The 20,144-nt window shown below is 40.7% G+C and overlaps 2 protein-coding genes across 3 annotated transcripts in view; one reads left to right on the top strand and one right to left on the bottom strand.

The window, feature by feature from the left end:
• Nucleotides 1–2,073: 2,073 nt before the first annotated feature.
• Nucleotides 2,074–20,144, bottom strand: part of LOC135489655 (RRP12-like protein) — a 37,296-nt gene continuing 19,225 nt past the window's right edge. For both annotated transcript variants that reach the window (XM_064775101.1, XM_064775102.1), the window contains 4 exons: nucleotides 19,502–19,677; nucleotides 17,317–17,466; nucleotides 4,076–4,158; nucleotides 2,074–3,332 (listed from right to left, as the gene is read on the bottom strand). In XM_064775101.1, coding sequence (XP_064631171.1) covers nucleotides 3,227–3,332; nucleotides 4,076–4,158; nucleotides 17,317–17,466; nucleotides 19,502–19,677 — 515 coding nt within the window. In that variant the 3' untranslated portion in view covers nucleotides 2,074–3,226. The remainder of the gene's footprint in view (nucleotides 3,333–4,075; nucleotides 4,159–17,316; nucleotides 17,467–19,501; nucleotides 19,678–20,144) is intronic.
• LOC135489376 (octopamine receptor Oamb-like) lies at nucleotides 13,450–14,388 on the top strand. Its single transcript, XM_064774715.1, has one exon. The coding sequence runs from the start codon at nucleotides 13,456–13,458 to the stop codon at nucleotides 14,386–14,388; it is 933 nt and encodes a 310-aa protein (XP_064630785.1). The 5' UTR covers nucleotides 13,450–13,455.

Genomic DNA, 20,144 nt, shown 5'->3' with positions numbered 1-20,144 from the left:
TCAGCTATTAGGCATCGCGAGGAACTCAGGAGTTAATGTTCGCTTCTCCGGCCCTGCACACAAACCCCTGAGACATTCGCCCTCATTTACAGGCGTACATCATCTTTAAGTCAGCACCGAGATTAAACTATCAACCTCGGTTCTAGTACTGTACTTCTATGATTTGTATGAATGAAAACTGCACTCAGATCTCTTAGAATCGAGGTTGCAGTGCACATCTCGAAGGAGAAGCCGCTCTCTCGTTGTCGGCGTGATCAAATGCGAGTCATTCTCCAAAGCAGCGATAACATTGACGCATAGTGTAGGACTACTATCCCTACTATCCACTGCGCCGGAGAATGAATGCGAGTTTGGACAATTTTTGAAATTCCTAGTGTATTCCTTATTCAAATATAAGCGACGCTCTGCTTAGGCGCACTTACTTCTGCGCTGGCTACTTCACCAAATGAGGGCGAATGTCTCGGGGGTTTTTTGTGCAGGGCCGGAGAGAGGACCATACATTAACCCCCGATTTCCTCAAGATGTCTCTAGGGCGAACTGCGCATTAACGCCGACATGGCACACACGCTGTGGGGGAAAACGGCCCGGGAAACAGCTATAAACCTCGTGAGTGGGGTGACATCAGAACCCAGTCAAGTTCATTCCGGCCTCATGTGCAATACCAGTATGATTCCCTTGATTATCACGGTAATCTATCTGAAAACATTTTCTAATATGTTCAGAAAACGGTTCTTGGTTGCGTATGAACGCAAGACTATATATACCCCCCCCCCCCCCCCCCAGGCTAATGGAATGCATCCGGACAGCCAAGTACAATGTTTAACTAGTAATTGATTTATCCGTCAATTTGAAGGCCGCTCTTTATAGTGTACTAGGATGATCATGAGGTAAAAGACTTGTCACTGCCCAAACAAACAACTTCTACGAAAAGGTCCATGCATTGTCACGGATTGTGATTGTGCAGATTCAATGACAAATTTTGCCTCTTCAAAACTTGTTTTTCGAGTCCAAGCTCTTGTTGTCCTTGCCCTTGATGATTCAGCAGTCAATATTTTTATTATTTTAAATTTTCACCAACTATTTGTTTAGATATCATGCTTCCGCTGTAGCTCTTACATAAGTCATTTTTCCGGGAAGGTGTAAACTGCTGATGAAAAGGCTGATGGTGACCCTAATCTCACTCTGATAGACGATGCGCCATCTTGGATCAACACCTCGAAAACTTCAAAAAATGCCCTCCACTCTTTGATCAAGAACACCAATTCATATAGACAGTTTTTGCTCTTCCTTTTTACCACCTCATAAAATGGTTCTAGAGTAGAATATACCGCAATTTCATTGCAAAATATTGAAAAACAAAGAAAGGTCATGTCACCAAACTTAGACTGTTAGAGAGCCGCATCAGCATTTTCATCAGCAGTTTACACCTTCCCTCATTTTCCCTCCCACTACGATCAATGCAACAGCCAATTTGGCGGAGGAAAGCAGTTCAGTAAAAGGAATTGCACAGTGCACCAATTGGGGCCAGAGGGGTGTTGTCAATCTCCTCACGGTGGAAAATACAATGAACAACGAAATTTATCGGAAATAAACTTATTTATTCTTTACCCACAAGGCACAAAACAACAACAAAGTTTCTTTGTTAAAATTCGTTTATTCTGACAAGAAATTGTAACCTGCATGCAAACTTTCTTCCTTTCTCTGTGTAACTCTGATATTTCATGTTTGCAATAGATTGTGTTGTATCAATGCTTCATTAATAATGCTTGTATGTTTTAAAATTGCACTTCCGAATACTAGTAGGCCTTCATTCAAGTCATCAGGGTACATTTCCCCAGACAGATCTCTGTTGACTTTCTCTCTGATCTATCCCACTGCACAGTTTAGGGAAAAGGCATCTTTTATACAGACACAATAAACTATATTTTAATTTTAATTTTAATTTGTATTTTCATTGAAAGCTACCTACCAGAAATATTCTCAGTGCCATTTATAAACCCCAACTTTTTGTCTTCAAATGAAGCATTTTATACAACACATGTAACTGTTTAACTGTTGAACCTAATACATAACGTGGAGGTTTTTGAAGTTTCTTGAGCCAATATCAGATCTTACATGTACGAAAGTTCATATCAACCACCTTATCAATGAGAGTTACAACAATTCAAACCTTTTGAAAATTGGCTCACATTTTTTAAACCAGAGGCAATGCAAGCAAGTCATAATAATTTTCAAAGACTGTCAGTGCTTACGATTCTAAAATACCTTGGTACCGTAAAGTCAACTTTTTAATGGAAAATGCATAAGCCTCGTTCTGAGAGCAGAGTGTTTTGGACACGCAACCAAGATGCTCTACCAAAGTTCCCTCGGGTTGCACTAAAATGTGGAACCATGCACACGTCACGTCAATGGAATTTCAGCTCACTTCAGAAGTTTGAGGCTCTCAAAACACTGCTTCAAACACAAATCAGTCAAGGAAGCATCAACCACCCTAAGTTTTTTAATGAGCACTACACATATTTGCCGAGAAAAACGCTCCAAATAGCCCATTTGCGCGGATTTTAGCATCACTTGAGCGAGCCGATGCGGACTTCCTATGCGCGCTGTACAAAATGTACATGTCTCATTTTCTGTAACGTTGCCGTAACATAATGTAAACAATGGCGCTACCGGCGCTCCGGCCGGGCCAGCGATGGATGGAATTTGCCAAATTCGCACATATTCAAGTTATTTTCGTGGCCTATCTTTTTAAGTTTGAGGTATTTTAGAATAGAAATTGAACCCTCGGCTTCGGACCTTGGTTGAGTTACCAAGACACTCCCGGGTGGAGCTAAAATTTCGTCCAAAATACAGTTTGGACTGTATTTTAGCTCCACCCTCGAGTGTCTTGGTAACTCAACCAAGGTCCTCCGCCTCGGGTTCAATTCCTTAAATGAAAATGACCAATTAGATTTCTTAATCACATTTTAAGGCTTTGTGAAATAAATTTTGCAGTCAGTAGTATATACATACAGTATCCAATGGATCAGTACCTTTATCAGAGAAACACTGACTAAAGGACACTGACTGAAGGAAAAAGAATATCAGAGGGAATAAGACACTGCATTTCTGACGACCCAAAGCAACATGTGGTTAGAATGTCCAAGCCATTATTTGAAATCTTTTTCGTTCATGTTTAAACTTTGGGGCAATATAATCTGCTGCAATCATCATATCAAGCTGACGGTCACTTTCTGCCCGATTTCTTCACTCGTGCTTTCCTTCCTTGAGATGCCCCTTTCTTTGCTCCCTTTACGAAGTGAGTGAACTGACCCTTCAACTTGGCAGTTTTCCTGGAAGAAAGAAATCACTGAATAATGTGTCGGTTGATAAGTTCAATAATGCTGTTCATCCCTGTGTTGTTCTGAAATAGATCACTTAAGATGACCAATGTGGCAGGTTCCCGGCCATGTGATGATTAAGAACAAAAACACCATGCTTTAAAGTTTAAAGATAAAGTTGAATTCTTGTGATTTGAAGTTTAGAAATTATCATATGAAAGTCCCTTAAACTTTCTTTCAGAGGAACGGGAAACAGTGTGCACAGCGTCAAAATTAGTCTGAAAACGCATCTCCGAGCATCAAAAAAATTCTCCATCTGGCTATGACCCCAAGTAAATCTAAGGCGTCTGGAGCCCCGGTTTTTGGATGGCATGTGTGCCATATGACCAAAACAGTTTTCTCCAGCCAGTGAAATCTGCTGAGTACTCTAGACAGTGCGTGTGCCTAAACATTGTATACACAGCATGTTGTGTATTCAAGAGAAAATGTTGCTAGGATTCACAGCAGGTAGCATAAAATTGGAGGCGGGGCTTTATGATGAGCCTAATGAATATTAATATCAAACGCTGTGAACATAAAACAACTGTCTGTTGCATATACAGCATGCCGTGTACATATCATCATCCAATAAAAAAAGTGCAGTGACCCATGCCTAAACATTGTAGTTGATTGTTCCTACGGGAAGAAAACATGGGCCAGTGGCTGTCTGTAAATGAAAGACGGAGTACCAACACAGCATATGAAAATATTCCTACCTCTTGTTAAGAACTTGTTGATTGAGCGGAACATACGCATATGGATCTGGCTTTCCTTTCTTCTTTATGTCACCACCAGCTTTCTGTAAAATCCAATAAAGAGAAAATCGTGAGGATTCATGATATCAACACATTACCAGACAACCCAATGTTACTAGGATTTATATGAATGGATATATATATCATCTCTTGTTTCAGTGATCTGATAACGGTTGGTCAATCAAAAACCAAACAAAAGTCAAGAGTTAATACATTTCAATAGCTGTCAGTTACATATCTCAAAATATCTCTCAGTAACCTGTGGTCTCGAGCCTTCAGGCCATAGAAAATAATCTTGTGCTGATCCAGCGATTCGGACCGGTCACTCAGTTGGTTGTCTTATTATCTCGTAAGAGCTGTCAGCTGTCTCAAAACTACTACAATCAAGCACACCACCACGTGATCTACTGATACCATCCCTCACCACTTGATATTGACCAGTGATGTCAGCCAGCGACATACTGTGGCAACAAGAGCACCAGAATAACACTTCAAGAGTCAGCCGGGAAACTCAATCGGACAATGTGGACAATCCCAGACAAGACGGAAATAAGAGAATATTCTTCGCAAGGGGTGAAAGGCATTGGATTTCAAATGTTCAACGATAATATTGTCATGACATTTTACACTAATGCAAAAAAATCAATTCATCAATATTTTTATTTTGCAGGAATTGCATGCCTATTTATCTTTTGACCCAATAATTTTTTTCCTTCTTTAACGCTTTTAATAGGTGAACAGTACAGAATAACACTTTTAGAACAAGATTGGCCTATTCATTACTCAGTGAAAAGATTTCAATGCCGGTTAAATTCTTCTCCATTGACACAATTATTATTATCATTTTAATATGTTTAATTTTCCAATTGAGCATTGTAAAGCCCTCAAGATGAAATATGGTCCGGGTGAATTTAATTTTCATACTGAGCATTGAGAAGTGAGTCTCCAGATGAATTTAAATCTAATTGAGTATTGAATGAAACGGCCAGGGGCCATTGTGCTCACCGTAAGTATTTTTAGTAGACAGTTACAGAAAGTGCTACAGTATGTAGGCCTCTCATAATTTATACATGCATCTGTGACCAGTTCAGAGCCGGCCCTGGCCAAGTGGTGAATCCGAGACTTGTGGTTCCAAGCTTGTAGAGTCTAGGTGAAAATGATACTGAAGAAACGTGCCGCTCCATGACAATGGTGAATATATTTTTTAACTTTGACCTCAGTGACCCTGACAGGTAGGTCAAATAACAAACCAGGGTGATATGTGATGTAGACACATCCACCTGACAATGACAATTTCATCACTCGTTACACTACAGCAATCGGCAAAAAATGATTTCCAAGATGGCCGCCTAATTAAATCTATGGCACCAAATAAATCAAAAAATGAAGAAAATGTAAGATAGAACTCAGAAAAGAAAAAAGGAAAAGATGAAAAATAAAAATATTTTTGGCTATCCTTGACCGGGGTTTGAACTCACGACCTTTGGATTGCCACAATACGAGGAAAAACCCACAAAACATGCAATTTCGGCCATATTTGAATTCCGATCTGGCTGAAACTTGGCATACAAATAGTGGCTTCTTAGATGCATCATTACACAAAATTAAAACTCTTTACATTGAACAACGACAAAACGTACCAAGAACGGTAAAGTTTTCAACTTTGACCTCTGTGAACTTGAAAGGTGGGTCAAATCAAAAACCCGTAAGATATGTGATGTATCCTTGCTGGGAGTACCTACCATGAAACTTTTATCAAAAACAAATCAGTAATAAGCGAGAAATCACACTTTTTGAGTTTTGAGTTTGGGCCCCCTGGTGGCCAAGTCAATAATCAGACCGAACCAAAATTCAGTGTAAAAGGTCAACTGACCTAGGGGGTCATTTGTTTAAAGTTTCAAGTTCATAACTGTTGCGGTTGAGAAACGTGCCATAGTTACACTCAAACGGCAAATTTACGCCATTTGACCTCTGCGACCTTAAAAAGTAGGTTAAATCCGAAAAATCGTGCAACATCTGAGGTAACCTTGCTAGGGGTCCCTGCCATAAAAATTTCATCAAAAACAATTTGCTAATAAGCAGGCTATTGCACTTCTTACTTTTTATGTTTTGGCCCCCTGGTGGCAAAGTCAAGAATCAGATCAGGCTGAAATTCAGCACCAGAGGTTATCTGATATAGGGGGTTATATGTACCAAGTTTCAAGCTCATAGCTTTGGTGGTTGAGAAAAGTGCCATAGTTACACTCAAACGGCCAATTCACGCCATTTGACCTCTGCGACCTTGAAAAGTAGATCAAATTAAAAACCCGTAAGATATATGATGTATCCTTGCTATGAGTACCTACCACAAAAGTTTTATCGAAAACAAGTCACTAATAAGCGAGATATCACACTTTTTAGATATCCACATTTGGCCCCCTGGTGGCCAAATAGAGAATCAGATCGGACAGAAATTTAGTGTCACGGGTCATCTGACCTAGGGGGTCATGTGTACAAAGTTTTAAGTTCATAGGCCTAGCGGTTAAAAAACGTGCCACTGTTTTTGAACTAGGATACGACGGACGACGACGACGACGACGACGACGGACACTGCGGTATCGTATAGACTCCCCTACAGTGAGCCAAAAATGCTCCAGGTGAATTCAATTTTGATACTGGGTATTGGACAACCCTCTTGGTTAATTAAATTTTGAAACAGAGTATTGGATATCAATTCGATTTATTTTGAAAGTGAGTACTGGCATTTGCTCATTGTGTATTCAATTTTGATACCGAGTATCGGACATTGGTGACTTTTAATGTAATTTTGATATTGCGTATTAGCCTTTACTCAAAGTGTGAAATTTTGATATTGAGTACTGGACACAGATCCTGGTGAAGTCAATTTTGATTCTACATGTAAGTATTGATGAGTGCTCCTGGTGGATTTGAATATCTGGAAGGTAAAATGACCTACCTAGATATGTAGGTATTTGGCCACTGTCTACGTCAAAGTGTTCCTCCTCTGCCATGCAAATATTCCCAAAAGGACAATTTATGACGGTTTTGAAAATGCGACATAAAAGGACACATTTTTGGCTCACCTGTGAGCCTTTACCGGCCATCACGCAGCGTCCGTCGTCGTTAGACATGGGTGGCACGTTTTGTTACCGCTGAAGCCACTGAACTGAAACTTAGTACACATGTACCCCTTGGTGACCACTACTCAGAGACCAAAACGCGGTCTCATATGTTTCACGGTTTGGCCACCAGGGGGCCAAAGGTAAAAAATGAAGAAATGCGTTTTCTCCCTTATTACTGGTCCGAAAAATTTGAAAAAAATATGGTAGGTACTTCTACTAATGGGACATCACATATCCTCCGGGTTTTTGATTTGACCTAATTTTCAAGGTAAGATAGGTCAAAGTTCGCCGACGGCACCGCTGCTAGTCAATGGTGGCACGTTTTGTAACCGCTGAGGCTATTGAACTCAAACTTGGTACATATATACCCTTGGGTGACCTTCACTCAGAGACTGAATCGTGGCATCATACGATTTACGGTTTGGCCAATAGGGGGCCAAAGGTCAACAATGAAAATATGCGATTACTCGCCTACGTCTGAAAAATTTGAATAAAATATGGCAGGTACTTCTTGCAGTGTTACATCATATATCCTCCGCACTCATTTTTTGGCTCACCTGCCCCTTTTCATCCCCCCCCGACCCACCCACCCCTGACCCCACCCCTGACCCCACCCCTGACCCCACCCCTGACTCCATAGTCTCCCCTTTGACACAGGTGAGCACATGGTCCCTGAACCATTTTATTCAAGACGCAAGGACCCAACGCGCTGCGTAGCGGCAAAATAGCAAAGCTGGCGAAACATTTATAACGGGTCACCGTGACCTCATTAAGGACTTATAGCCCGATTATGGGGTTGTAATTATTTTGATGTATATTGTCACGAGGAAAGAAAAGCACGCGACCTAACACCAACCTATTTATGTGAAGTGATAATTAGAAGGTATATAGTTCAGGAAATGTTAATAAATAATCATTCCTTATTGTGTTTTGAGAGCATTTTTAATTGTAGAAAGTATTTGCCTTCTTCACAGAGTCTCTGCAATGGTCATTTTTATCTCAGAAGTCTCGCGCAGCCAGACCTTCTTCACTTATTAGTCTGGCGCAAGCCAGGCGCTCATTGTACTAGACCTGGACGTTTTCCACTACAGTGTATCTAGGCCGAAGAAACACTGCGCAAGATTACCTCGAGCTGCAGCTAAGAATAGATTATGCTAATGAGCATACTGTCACATTGAGTTTTCTCAGAGGTTATGCAATGACAGGTGATATCTGCTATCCAGCGTCTTGAATCATGTCTGGTTGATATTCAGTCGTGGATGGATACGAACATGCTCAAGTTAAATGGTGACAAAACGGAAACCATCTTATTCTCAACACTTCGTTAAAAGGACGCATCTGATTGCAGCGTTACCGTTGGTGGAACAAATATTGCATTTGCATCATCTGTGAGGAACTTGGGTGTGGTCCTTGACCAGTCATTGACTATGGACAAACACATAAGCTGCACTACACGGTCATGTTACATGCATCTAAGAAACATTGGACGTTTTCGGAGATTCCTACCTGATGATGCTGTAAAGACACTGGTACACTCTCTAGTCACATCGCGAATGGACTATTGTAATGCTCTACTCTATGGTTTCCATGATACTACAATCAATCGTCTCCGTCGTGTTCAGAATACTGCCGCTCGGATCATTACTAGGACTAAGCGTCGAGACCATATTACACCTGCTTTGGTTAATTTACACTGGCTCCCGGTTAAAGCACGTATTGATTTTAAACTGATTTTACACACTTTCCGTGCCATACATCATCAGGCACCTGGTTACATCATCGACATGATCGACATTTTAAAACCAACCAGATCATTACGATCTTCCAACTCCGTTGTTTTATCTGTTCCACGGTCCAAAACAAAGCTGTATGGCGACAGGTCTTTCCGGGTGGCTGGCCCAAAACTGTGGAACTCCCTTCCATCTTACTTAAAAGATATTTACGACATAGGACCTTTTAAACGTGCTTTGAAAACTTTTCTTTTTAAGAACACCTATGGTATCTGGTCAATTCTTTAGACATATTTTATTGGACAGTCGCTCTTACTTGTGTTTATATTTTTTTATCTCCTCATCTAGGCCTACTGTTTTATATAATCTTTTATCATCAATGTTTCTTTTTTTCTTTTAAATAATATATACATAATCCTTTAACTTTTATGTAAAGTGCTTCGGAGCATGCAATGCATGATTGAAGCACTATAATATCTGGTATTTTATTATTATTTATTATAGAGAAAGAGGGCAAGTGGGTGTAAAAAAGTTACACAAGTTACGTTTATACAGTTACCATGGTAACTGCTGATGCCTAGAGGGAGTGGGAGACAGAATAAAATTAACAAGAGTCCTTTGCTGTTACAAAATATGTACAGATCTTGGCACTTAAAACCTGTCAAATAGACAGAACGCTATAGGTGATTCTCATTAAAATGCCTCGCGCAGCCAGACCTTCTTCATTTATTAGTCTGGCACAAGCCAGACGTTGTTTGTACTAGACCTAGACGTTTTCCACCTCAATCTATCAGGGCTGAAGAAACAATGCGCAAGATTACCTCGAGCTGCAGCTAAGAATAGATTATGCTAATGAGCATACTTCCTCATTGAGTTTTCCCAGAATGATGCATATCGCACGAAGCTACTTAGCCTGATACCATTAGGCCCCGCGTGGTGGCGCTGAGGCGTCCGCTGTAATCAAGAGAGTGGTTGAGTCACTCTAGAAGCTACTTGGTCATATAACTGACGGACGTAACCAAAATTTCTTACATTTTCACAATGCTACAATGAAAGATCTAATACTGAAACCACATCTCTGTTGAATGTGCTTTAAGAGAGACTGGCATCATGCCTAGTCTCTCTTAAAGCACAGAGAGACTGGCATTATGCCTAGTCTCTCTTAAAGCACAGTCAACAGACACCACTATACCCCCTCACACTCAGAAACCACAAACGCCCACCCCTTCCTGCTGCCTCAATACTTCTGGGTCTATCATGAAACCAATCAGGAGAACTCAGACGAGCTGCTCAATAAGGATTAAAACTACGACTTGAGCTTTTTTTCATGGTACTCGCATTCATATACCTGGCTGCAGCAAAGCAAAGAGGCCTGCCTGTTTCACGCCGACAGTCGGACGAAACCTGGGACTTCATGACAGCTAGTCAGATACCTGAGCCACTATATCATAAGATACCCAAGCCACTATACCATAAGATACCCATGTCATCGCAGCTCATTTCATAGTTCAGAAATAACAATAAGTTGATAACAATTATGCATTATGCAACATTTTTGAAGAGTATCTGTCAGCTGTTAATTTCAGAAATAAATAGCACTATGAGAGAAATCCATTAGTTAGCACTTAATTAGCACTGGATAATAATGTGATGTTTTGCAACAGGACTGATCACGAGTATTATCATTTTCTTGCCACTATTGTTATGATGTAATATTCCAATTTACCAAGAGGCCCAAGGGCCTGGCGCTCAGCTGAAACACCTTGGGTACAATGTACCAAAAATGGAAAGCACCTGGTAGGTCTCTTTCAACCTCAATTTTGTAAACATATTGACACATATATACAGTAGAACCTCCCTTAGCGTACACCTCTCTAATAAGGACACCCTCTCTATTAAGGACACTGATTTTGGTCCCAAATAGGTTGTTACCATTCAATTTTACCTCTCTGATCAGGACACCTCTCTATTAAGGACAGTACTTTTCAGTCCCAAGGTTTTCCTTAGAGAGGTTCTACTGTACCAAGAATGACAAAACGTGCCACTCATTAGTGAAATTTAAGAGCTTGAGCCCTATGACCTTGAAGAGTTGAAAGAAGGTCACATCGAAAACATGGGTGACATGTAATGGAGACTTATCAGACACACGAACCATTTAGTCACTCTAGCTACAGCCAAACGCTTTAAAATGGCAAAATATGATTTCCAGATGGCGGCCAGCCAAATTGTTATAAAAATAAAGAAAATGTAATGTACAGATGAAAAAGGAATTTTACCCTGTGAAAAGGGAATCTTGTCCTGAATTGAGATCAAACCCACAACCTTCGGAATTACAAGAGCGGGAAATTCAAATCAAGTTAAAATTAGGTCAACAAAGATTTTTGCTCAGTAACGCCAACTGGTAGTATCAATCAAACTATTCCAATTTTATATCAAAACCTACTTCCTCAACTATATTTCAAGCCTCTATCTATTGGAATAAAGCGAGCAAAAATGTATTTGTAATTTACGCCTTTAGCCCCCTGGTGAGAAGAATTTAAGTCGAACTGTGCTAAATTTCTGCCAGGGGAAACAGTTCCTTCCGTCCATCACCTGTGTGTAGCGTCAACAGGACATTACGAAATGAATTAACACCTTTGCAACAGGCTGGGGATATTCTGCGGTAGGATTAACTCTAATTACCCAATTTCATTGGAAGGTGATAATTATCCCCACAGTATTTATGCAATATATTCAATGCCGAAAGCCACACTTAGTTTTTCGTATTTTGAGGAAACTTACAGATACAGATTTCATTGTTGCCCAGTGATCAGCATTAGAATTTGCTCAGACTGCAATGTAGAGTGAGGAGAAATATAGAATGCTTTTAGGCCGCAGCAATATTCCAAGGTAAGTAGCCTGAATTCATCTTTCTCAATTGTTTTGATTATAATCAGGATACATCCAACTTTAATTTGCTGAAAGGTAAACTTACTGCTTAAACCATTTTTAGGTTGATGGATGATAAGTCGCTTCTGCATTTATGAAATAAAAAAAAGAAATAACGAATGTCTGATAACAATACTAACCATTACAATTGAAATAAGATTTTTGAGCTGATTTTGTCCTCAATATATTTGTAGACAATGCCAAAGGAGTCTTTATTGAGGGAATGATTTAAATTTCTGCGACAAGAAAAATCTTTCAGTGTTATGGCTTATAAAGACAGCCATAGGACATCCTAGTTATGATGTCATCATTCCTGGGTGACTATAAGTATCAAAGACTTTTATGAATCGTGTTAGTGTAATGGTTTTCATTTTTATCGTATCAACTTAAAAACGTTTAAAACTGTCATTTCGCCTTCTAGGCAGCTGGGATAAGAGTTAACCTGTTAAAATTGAAATTATGTGATGGACGCCATCAGTAAATAACATTTGATTGTGACCTTGGACAAGCAACTAATAGACAACCACTGATAGAGAGGGGGTACCTGCATTAAAATTTGCTCTTCTTGGCGGTGCTTTAAAATTGGTTGCCGCAATATTTCAAACTAGGTAACCTTAATTTCACTTTCTCAGGTTTTTTAAATTTTTTTGCTTTTTGTATTTACACGTAGAATATAATGATTCTAATGAGACATCCAACTACTGGTTTCAGTTGCATAAAGCAGCTGGTTTAAAGAGATTCAGTCATGGCACAAATCTTTATTTAGACTAGCTGAATGTGGTAAAAATAACTGAATTGGTGAATACTTCTTATGCAGCTCATTGGCTACATAATCAACTAGCTGCGGGGAACTCGAAAACTGCTATCAATGGAAGCTTATTCCCGCCTTAGGTTTTAAGCGGGCCGTTCAAAACTCCCCATTTTTGTAAGCGTTTCGCTAGGTACCCTTTAAGGGTTTGCATCTGTTACTTTAACTAAACATTGTCTGATCCTATCAGTGAATAACTTGGTCCAAGGTTATATACTTACAAACTTAGAAGAGGACTAAAGTATGTAAGACCTTGGGCAAGACACTTTAACTGTCTTAAAGGGACGATAAAGGTGGGGCCACATCAGTAAGTTTATGTTAAACAAAATCGCCAATAGGGGGTCACTTCTATTTCACAGTACATCGAAATTATTCAAACTTGCATGAAGAATATATGCAGAACCAAATATTGCCAAGTCCTATAATTCTGCATAACAGACACCTAAAGGAGACAAGTTTGATCCCCTAGCTCTTGCTTATAGTCTCTGTGATACAACTGGACATTACAAAAAGAATTTACTAGATCTCTAATACATTTTTAAATTTTTTTCCAGGACTTCCAAGTTGGCCATCTTCCACGAAGAATACAAGGTCAAGGAACACTTAAATAGATAAATTAACCCTAAGCGTGTTCCAACTGGAATTCACACAAAATGCACCGCCTCAAATAGAATTCGATGCACAAAGCAAGGATCGACCAACTTCAAGATGAACGAGTCACTCCTGAACAACAACACAAACTTTGACGACATAATGGGTGGAGGCCTAGGGACAATGCCTGTAGCGCTATCAGTTATCAACTTACTCATGTGCCTGTCCATTCTGTTTGGCAATAGTCTCGTCATAGCTGCCGTCGCCAAATTTCAATCATTGCGCACTAATATGTACATATTCATGTGTAACTTAGCAGTCGCTGATATCTTGGTGGGGATCGCCATCGGGATCTTCACCATTAGTAATCTGGTCTTCAAGTTCAAAATGTCGAACATTGTCATTTGCTTAGTTGTTCATTTTCTAATCGCTACATCCATCTACTGCACTCTCCTGAACATTGCGTGCATTGCAGTGGATTGCTCGCTTGCGGTTAACCACCCTTTACGCTATCATCTCTACATGACGCCACGCAACGTGACAATTATCATTAGCGGTATCTGGGCATTTTCGATATTGACCGCCCTTTGCATGTTCGCCGGTAGAACAGAGTGGAAAATTGAGATATGTAATTATCAAGTGATTTACATGTGGGGGTACAAAATTTATGCCCTACTTTACATGGCCTCAATGTCCATTATTCAGGTCATTCTGTACACTCAGTTAGTCATCATCTCTCAACGTCAGATAAAAAGGATTGCTGCCATGGGGGGCCAGAATCAAGCCATTCCAGGGAATATAAAGACCAACAACAAGTCGATCAAGATGTTCGCGACCGTCGTTGGACTGTTTATAATGTGTTGGCTCCCATTGATAATCGTAATGGCAATATATCTCATCAAGCCCGAAGTCAGCCGTCGTACTGAGTTTGTTGTCACCTACGCCATTGCCTGCTTGAGTAGCGCGCTCAACCCGATGATTTATGCGTGCCGGAACACTCAGATGCGACGAGCATTCAAAAAGTTGCTGCACCTCAGGAACAATTCGATTGTCCCGGAGGAAGGAGCGAATGATAACTCTTGGACAAGAACTTGAGAAACAAGAAGAAGGAGATATCATTTTCACAGCAAACAAGAATATTTAGATGGCGGTTAGCAATGGACTCACTGACGTGCAGGAATGACTGTTATTCATACAAATTTTGTGTCATTTGAACGGAAACTAACAATACTGAAGAAGCAAGAAGAAATGGTATCATCTGAATAGCCCTCCAGGAGTAGTCTTTTGGTTAATATTTGCATGGCAGAAAAAACACTTGAACCAAGATGATGCCAAATAAGGGGCAAAGGAAAGGTTGAAAAATTTCCAGTGGTACATGTAAGTGCTCCATCCACACTTTTTGACATGTCTTACTGTTTCCTTTTTGACATGTTTTTAAATAGTTCCCTTTTTGACATTTTAAACTGCATTTTGGAGATATATGATATATTTCTTACTTGATTCTGTGTGCAATTGGTACTGTGTTATTCAGACGTCATGTGATGCCAAAATCATCAACGCCAGCAAACTTGTTCGATAATAGAACAAGTATGAGGAGTACTAATGGAATGCATGCCGAATTGCATACATACAGGGTAGTTGACAAAGAGGTGTGCAATTATAATTTGCTTTGATTTCTACAAATATTGTAATTCTGCCAGGGTGGGGGAGCATTGTACATTTTGGTAGTAAAAAGATTTTTTTTTAAATCCCTTTTTCTGAACTTCTTTCAATTATTATTTTGTTTGATTTCATGATGACATTTTTCCCCCACTTTTGACATTCTTCTGTTCAGTATTAAATGAGGCACATTTCAACGTGAATGGTTGTTTTGAAAAATAAAACATGATGTTTCATGGCATCAGTAACCGAGTAAATAACACAAATGTGTCGTGTGCAAGTGTACGGAGATATATATCTCTCGTCCATTTTTCCATAAATACAAGCTTTTAAAGGTGAGGAGAAAAGTGAACATTCTGAAAATTGAAGATACCTAGTCATGAGGAATAAAGTGGCCTTAAAAAAATGCTTTGACAGCCAAAATGTATACAACACTACCCCACCCCTTGCAGAAAAAATCCTTGCAGAAAATTTTTTTTTGTGGATCACCCTGAATATATACTGAACTGCGGACATACGTGTACTCAGGTTTTAGAGTTGAGCCACACCTGCTCAGAAGCACAGGTACATGAAGATGACTCCTGGCTAACAGTGGTGTGTTTCCTACGTTTCAGGTCAGAAAACTCAAAAACAAGGATGTTGAGGAGGATATGAAGATCTCGAGCTCTTGAAAGGTGGCATTGCATTCAGCCAAGACATGACCTCGCGAAAAGGCACTGCCATTCTAATCGCAAGTTGCGGACGCTCGATATCAAAGGGCCACTGCCAATTTGCAGGGAGAAAAGATTGGAAGATTAAAACATGCACCTACAAAGATTTCCACCATCCAGGATATAAGCTTTTCATTATCGGTTATCTATACGTGATGTCCATCTTCCAAGTCGTCCTACATGTATATACTCAACTGTATGTGATAGCACATCGGCAGCAAAATAGGATTCAAGAAGGAACGCAGGCTCCAGACCAAGCACAAAATGCAAAATCAGACTACAGGGCGGTAAAAATGTTTTTGCTGGTAGTGGGTGGATTTTTAACTTGCTGGCTCCCTATCACTTTGGTTCTGACAATTATGTACGCAGACATTCGGCTGACTATTAAATCGCACGGTGCTCCTCGTGACGTTTACCTTAGCGCGTTTCAACAGCATACTCAACCTGATGACTTACGCATGGAAGAACTCGAAGATGAGACAGCCGTTCAAAAAGCAGCTTCATCTACCAGACTAATCTGACGCTCTGACGGCATGGATGCATCAAATCTTGCACATAACAGTACATCGGATCGGATACTGTGACTGAAACTGTGGCAACTGCTGCAGATGTACAAGTTAAGTTCAAGTCAGCTACTGCCCGAGCCGAAAACAGCCCATCCGGCCGGAGCTTTACCCGGTTTCTTGAGCATTAGCCCACCAGGAGTAATACTCCCCCTGGATAGGACCCTGGTCTATCGCAGGTCAACTTCCCAGGCAAATCTGGTACCCATTTACTCCTGGGTGGAGAGAAGCAAGTAGGGTTGAGTGCCTTGCCCAAGGACACAAAGATGAAACAGTGCTGATCCGTCCGAGTGTCCAACCTATGACCTCCTGGTTATAAAGCCTGGCGCTTAAACCACTCTGCCGCTGATCCCCAGTTGATGTACATGTACATGTATTAGGCCAATTATTATTGTGTAGCTGTCATGTACACGAATCCCACACAACACACAAAGTATAAGACTTATTTTTAACCCTTTAACTGCCAAATATTTTTCAAATTTTCATAACCTGTCGAACTCAAAGACTGTAGCTTGAATAGAGAAGAGATAGATTCCTCGAAACTGCCATAGAAGCGATCTACTATGTACCTGCACACCATCTATCAGTAGACGGGAAAACTATGTAGACGATCTTTTCAATAAAACTCAGTCAAGTCAATGGTGAATACGCATAGCCGCTCGTCGCAATTTAGCGACAGTGGCAGTTAAAGGGTTAAGGGGTCTTAAATCTATATTCACGCCCCCAGTCTGCCCCAGGGCTTTCAATCCCAAATTCAGGACACACCCAGACACAATCACACTTATCTGCGCTTAGTTTTCCATAACTTCATCGCTTCGCAGCAAAAATCTGGCTTTTTTGCAGGAGTATGTGACTCTGTTGATTCAGGATCTCAGTTTTTTAAAAGGTATGCATGAAGTACTTTTAAGAAACTTAGAGGATTTTAACAACCAGAGAATGCTTTAGCGGGTAAATTTGTGCAACACTGTTCTGCCCCTGAATTGGGATACACCATTCAACAAGTGTAGCTTAAAGGTGATAGAAAGCCCTGCCACTCCCTTGTGCATAATCAGAATTGTATAACATCTATAACGTGAATAACAAGTCATTACCTTAGCTCGATATTCTCCTCCAGTCTTTCCCGTTTCCCGCTTGGCGACAGCAATGGGACGATGAATACCACCACCGCCGGCACGATATTTTGCTGGTCGGTCATCGTGCTCGTCATCTTCGTCATCATCAAAGCGACGCTTCTTGCTTTTCTGAAGAAGAGGAAAAGATCATCTCAGAACTGATTCGTGGCTAGGAAGAGAAATCTGTTTGTCCCCCAACCCCCAGCCCCCTGTGTCTCTTGGCCTTGACCAGGGTTTTTTTGGTAGAAGATGGATTATCTGCCTGTGGAGTTGTCCACATACACAGCTGACGTGATAACTGTTTGATCACAAGGACACGTTTGTGACCTAATCGGCCAAAACAAGCCTCTTGGGGTCACTGACAGATATTGAAATTACTGTAATGGGGGTGATTGTGCACAAAATTGAGAATTGTTTGAGATATAGGCATTTCAGAACGCACAATTTTTTTTCAAGTTTTCATTGTGCAAAAAATGCATACTGAAGAAAAGTTACTCTGTTTGAAAACCCTCCCAAAAGCCCCTGATTCTAGAAACACAACACTTACTCTGTTAGACCTGATTATTAACTAAGCAGTCGCAGCCTTCAAACAGCTTTAAAAAACAAGCTGGTTCATATGACCTTTTAACAATCATTTTCCTAAAGTAAAAAACAGGCAGAACCAAATTTTTCAACTTTTTCTCCCTTTTTTCCCTATGCAATACACGCTCCCTTTAATAAAAGATAGAGGGCAGGACAGAAAATTTGAGCTGGCCACAGTTGTCCTCGGAAGACTGATAGGAAGTGTGGAAGCTCTTGAAGCAGGTCGGTTATTCGAAGTTGCTAAAGTTTCACAACCTTTGTTGGGAACATGACGTTGGATGCCTGATATAAACAAACATGATATGAAATTGAGAATTAAAATGAAATGGCCAGGGCCATTGTGCTCACCTCATGTGGAGGAAAGATGGATAAAGAGCATGGTATTGTGTCATGTAGTGTTAGGTTTGATGTAGGTCCAAGCAATTACAATTTCCCCAAAATGGCCAATTTACAATACATTCGACCTCTGTGACCTTGAAAAGTAGGTCAAATCAAAGAAGACCCGGGTGACACATTGAATGGTTGTTAGAATTAGATGTACCTATGATATAAAATTGGTGCCAATCGGGCAAGTCATTACTAGGAATAATGGCATTTTGAAGAGATTAGGATTTGGCCCCCTCCCTGGAGGCCAAACGGCAAATCAGATCGCACCAAACTTCGGTACCTAAGATCACCTGACCAAGGGGTACATGTGTACTTAATTTGTGATCAATAGTCATTGCAGTTAAGAAACGTGCCATAGTTACGGCCTGACGGCGAATTTACGCCATTTGACCTCTGTGACCTTGACAAGAAGGTCAAATTAAAAACCTGTGTGACATATACTGTATGGTGGTTAGATGTACCCATGATATCAAATTGGTGGCAATCGGGCAAGAAGTTAAGGAATAATCACATTTTTAAGGTTTTTGGATTTTGCCCCCTGGTGGACAAGTGGTGAATCATATTGGACCAAACTTCGGTCCCTAAGATCACCTGACTAAGGGGTAAATGTGTACCAAATTTGGTATCAATAGCCATTGCAGTTTAGAAACGTGCCATCGTTACATCCTAACGGCCAATTTACACCATATGACCTCTGTGACCTTGAAAAGGAGGTCAAATCAAAAACCCGGAGGATATATGATGCACCTTTGCTAGAAGTACCTACCATATTTTTTTCAAAATTTCCCGACTACTATTAAGGGAGATATTGCATATTTTCACTTTTAACGTTTGGCCCCCTGGTGGCCAAACCATGAAACGAATCGGACCGAAACTTGGTCTCCAAGGTGTCATTACATAAGGGTACATGTGTACCAAGTTTCAACTCAATAGCTCTAACAGTTACGAAACGTGCCCTGCTAACGGACGACGGACGACGACGGACGACGACGACGACGACGACGACGACGACGACGACGACGACGACGACGACGACGACGACGGACGACGGACGCCACGGTATGGGATAAGCTCACCTCTGCTAAGAGGTGAGCTAAAAAGCCAACACCAGACATCCAAGAATAGGCTTGGCAACCAAAATACAGAATGTAAATGCCGCACTGCGTACAAAAACTATCAAAATGAGAAGATATACCTTTGTCGGGCCTTCGAAGGCATCAAGCAGATCCTCCAAGTCATCCATTGCTTCCTCCTTACTTGGCTTAGGCATCTCCTCTTCCTTGTCTCCCGTGATGATGAGGCGACCGTCTGGAGTCAACTTGAAATCATGCTGGATGCCGGATGTTCCCGGTTTAACTTGCGGTTTAGTTGCTGAAAGGATAGATACATGTATATATCATTACCTGAATACAGTCAGAAACTGAAGTGCTGCAGCCAATTTGATACCTTCAGAGTGCCTCTGTCGAGAACTATTAGAATAGCAGCAGCTTTTATAAAGTGCTTAAAAATAGACCCAGGTTAGTACATGTATGTATAAAGTGCTGCTAAAGTGCAGCCTCTTGGAGCATAAAGTAGAAGTTTAAAGGGACAATATAGGCAGCAGCTAGGCAGGCAAGGTAAAGTTACATGAAGTCGCCAATAGGGGTCTCTCACATCTCACAGAACGTCGGAATGATTCACGCTTGTACGAGGAATACACTGAGTGCTGAATCTGACATGGCCCTTACTGTATATATTAGTCACCTGAAGATGGCCAAATTAGCCCCTCTGTTCCTGCCTATAGTCCCCCTTTAAGGTTTCAGTGCGATGTGCTAGAGCATGGGAGGAACTGCTCATAG

Source organism: Lineus longissimus, chromosome 6 (genome assembly GCF_910592395.1).
Source record: "Lineus longissimus chromosome 6, tnLinLong1.2, whole genome shotgun sequence".
NCBI lineage: Eukaryota > Metazoa > Nemertea > Pilidiophora > Heteronemertea > Lineidae > Lineus > Lineus longissimus.
The sequence above is the reverse complement of the archived record's forward strand: the minus strand, read 5'-3'. Positions and strand labels throughout refer to the sequence as shown.

Coding starts and splice junctions, on each gene's coding strand:
- LOC135489376 (XM_064774715.1), top strand. CDS start 13,456: ATGGGTGGAGGCCTAGGGACAATGCCTGTAGCGCTATCAGTTATCAAC.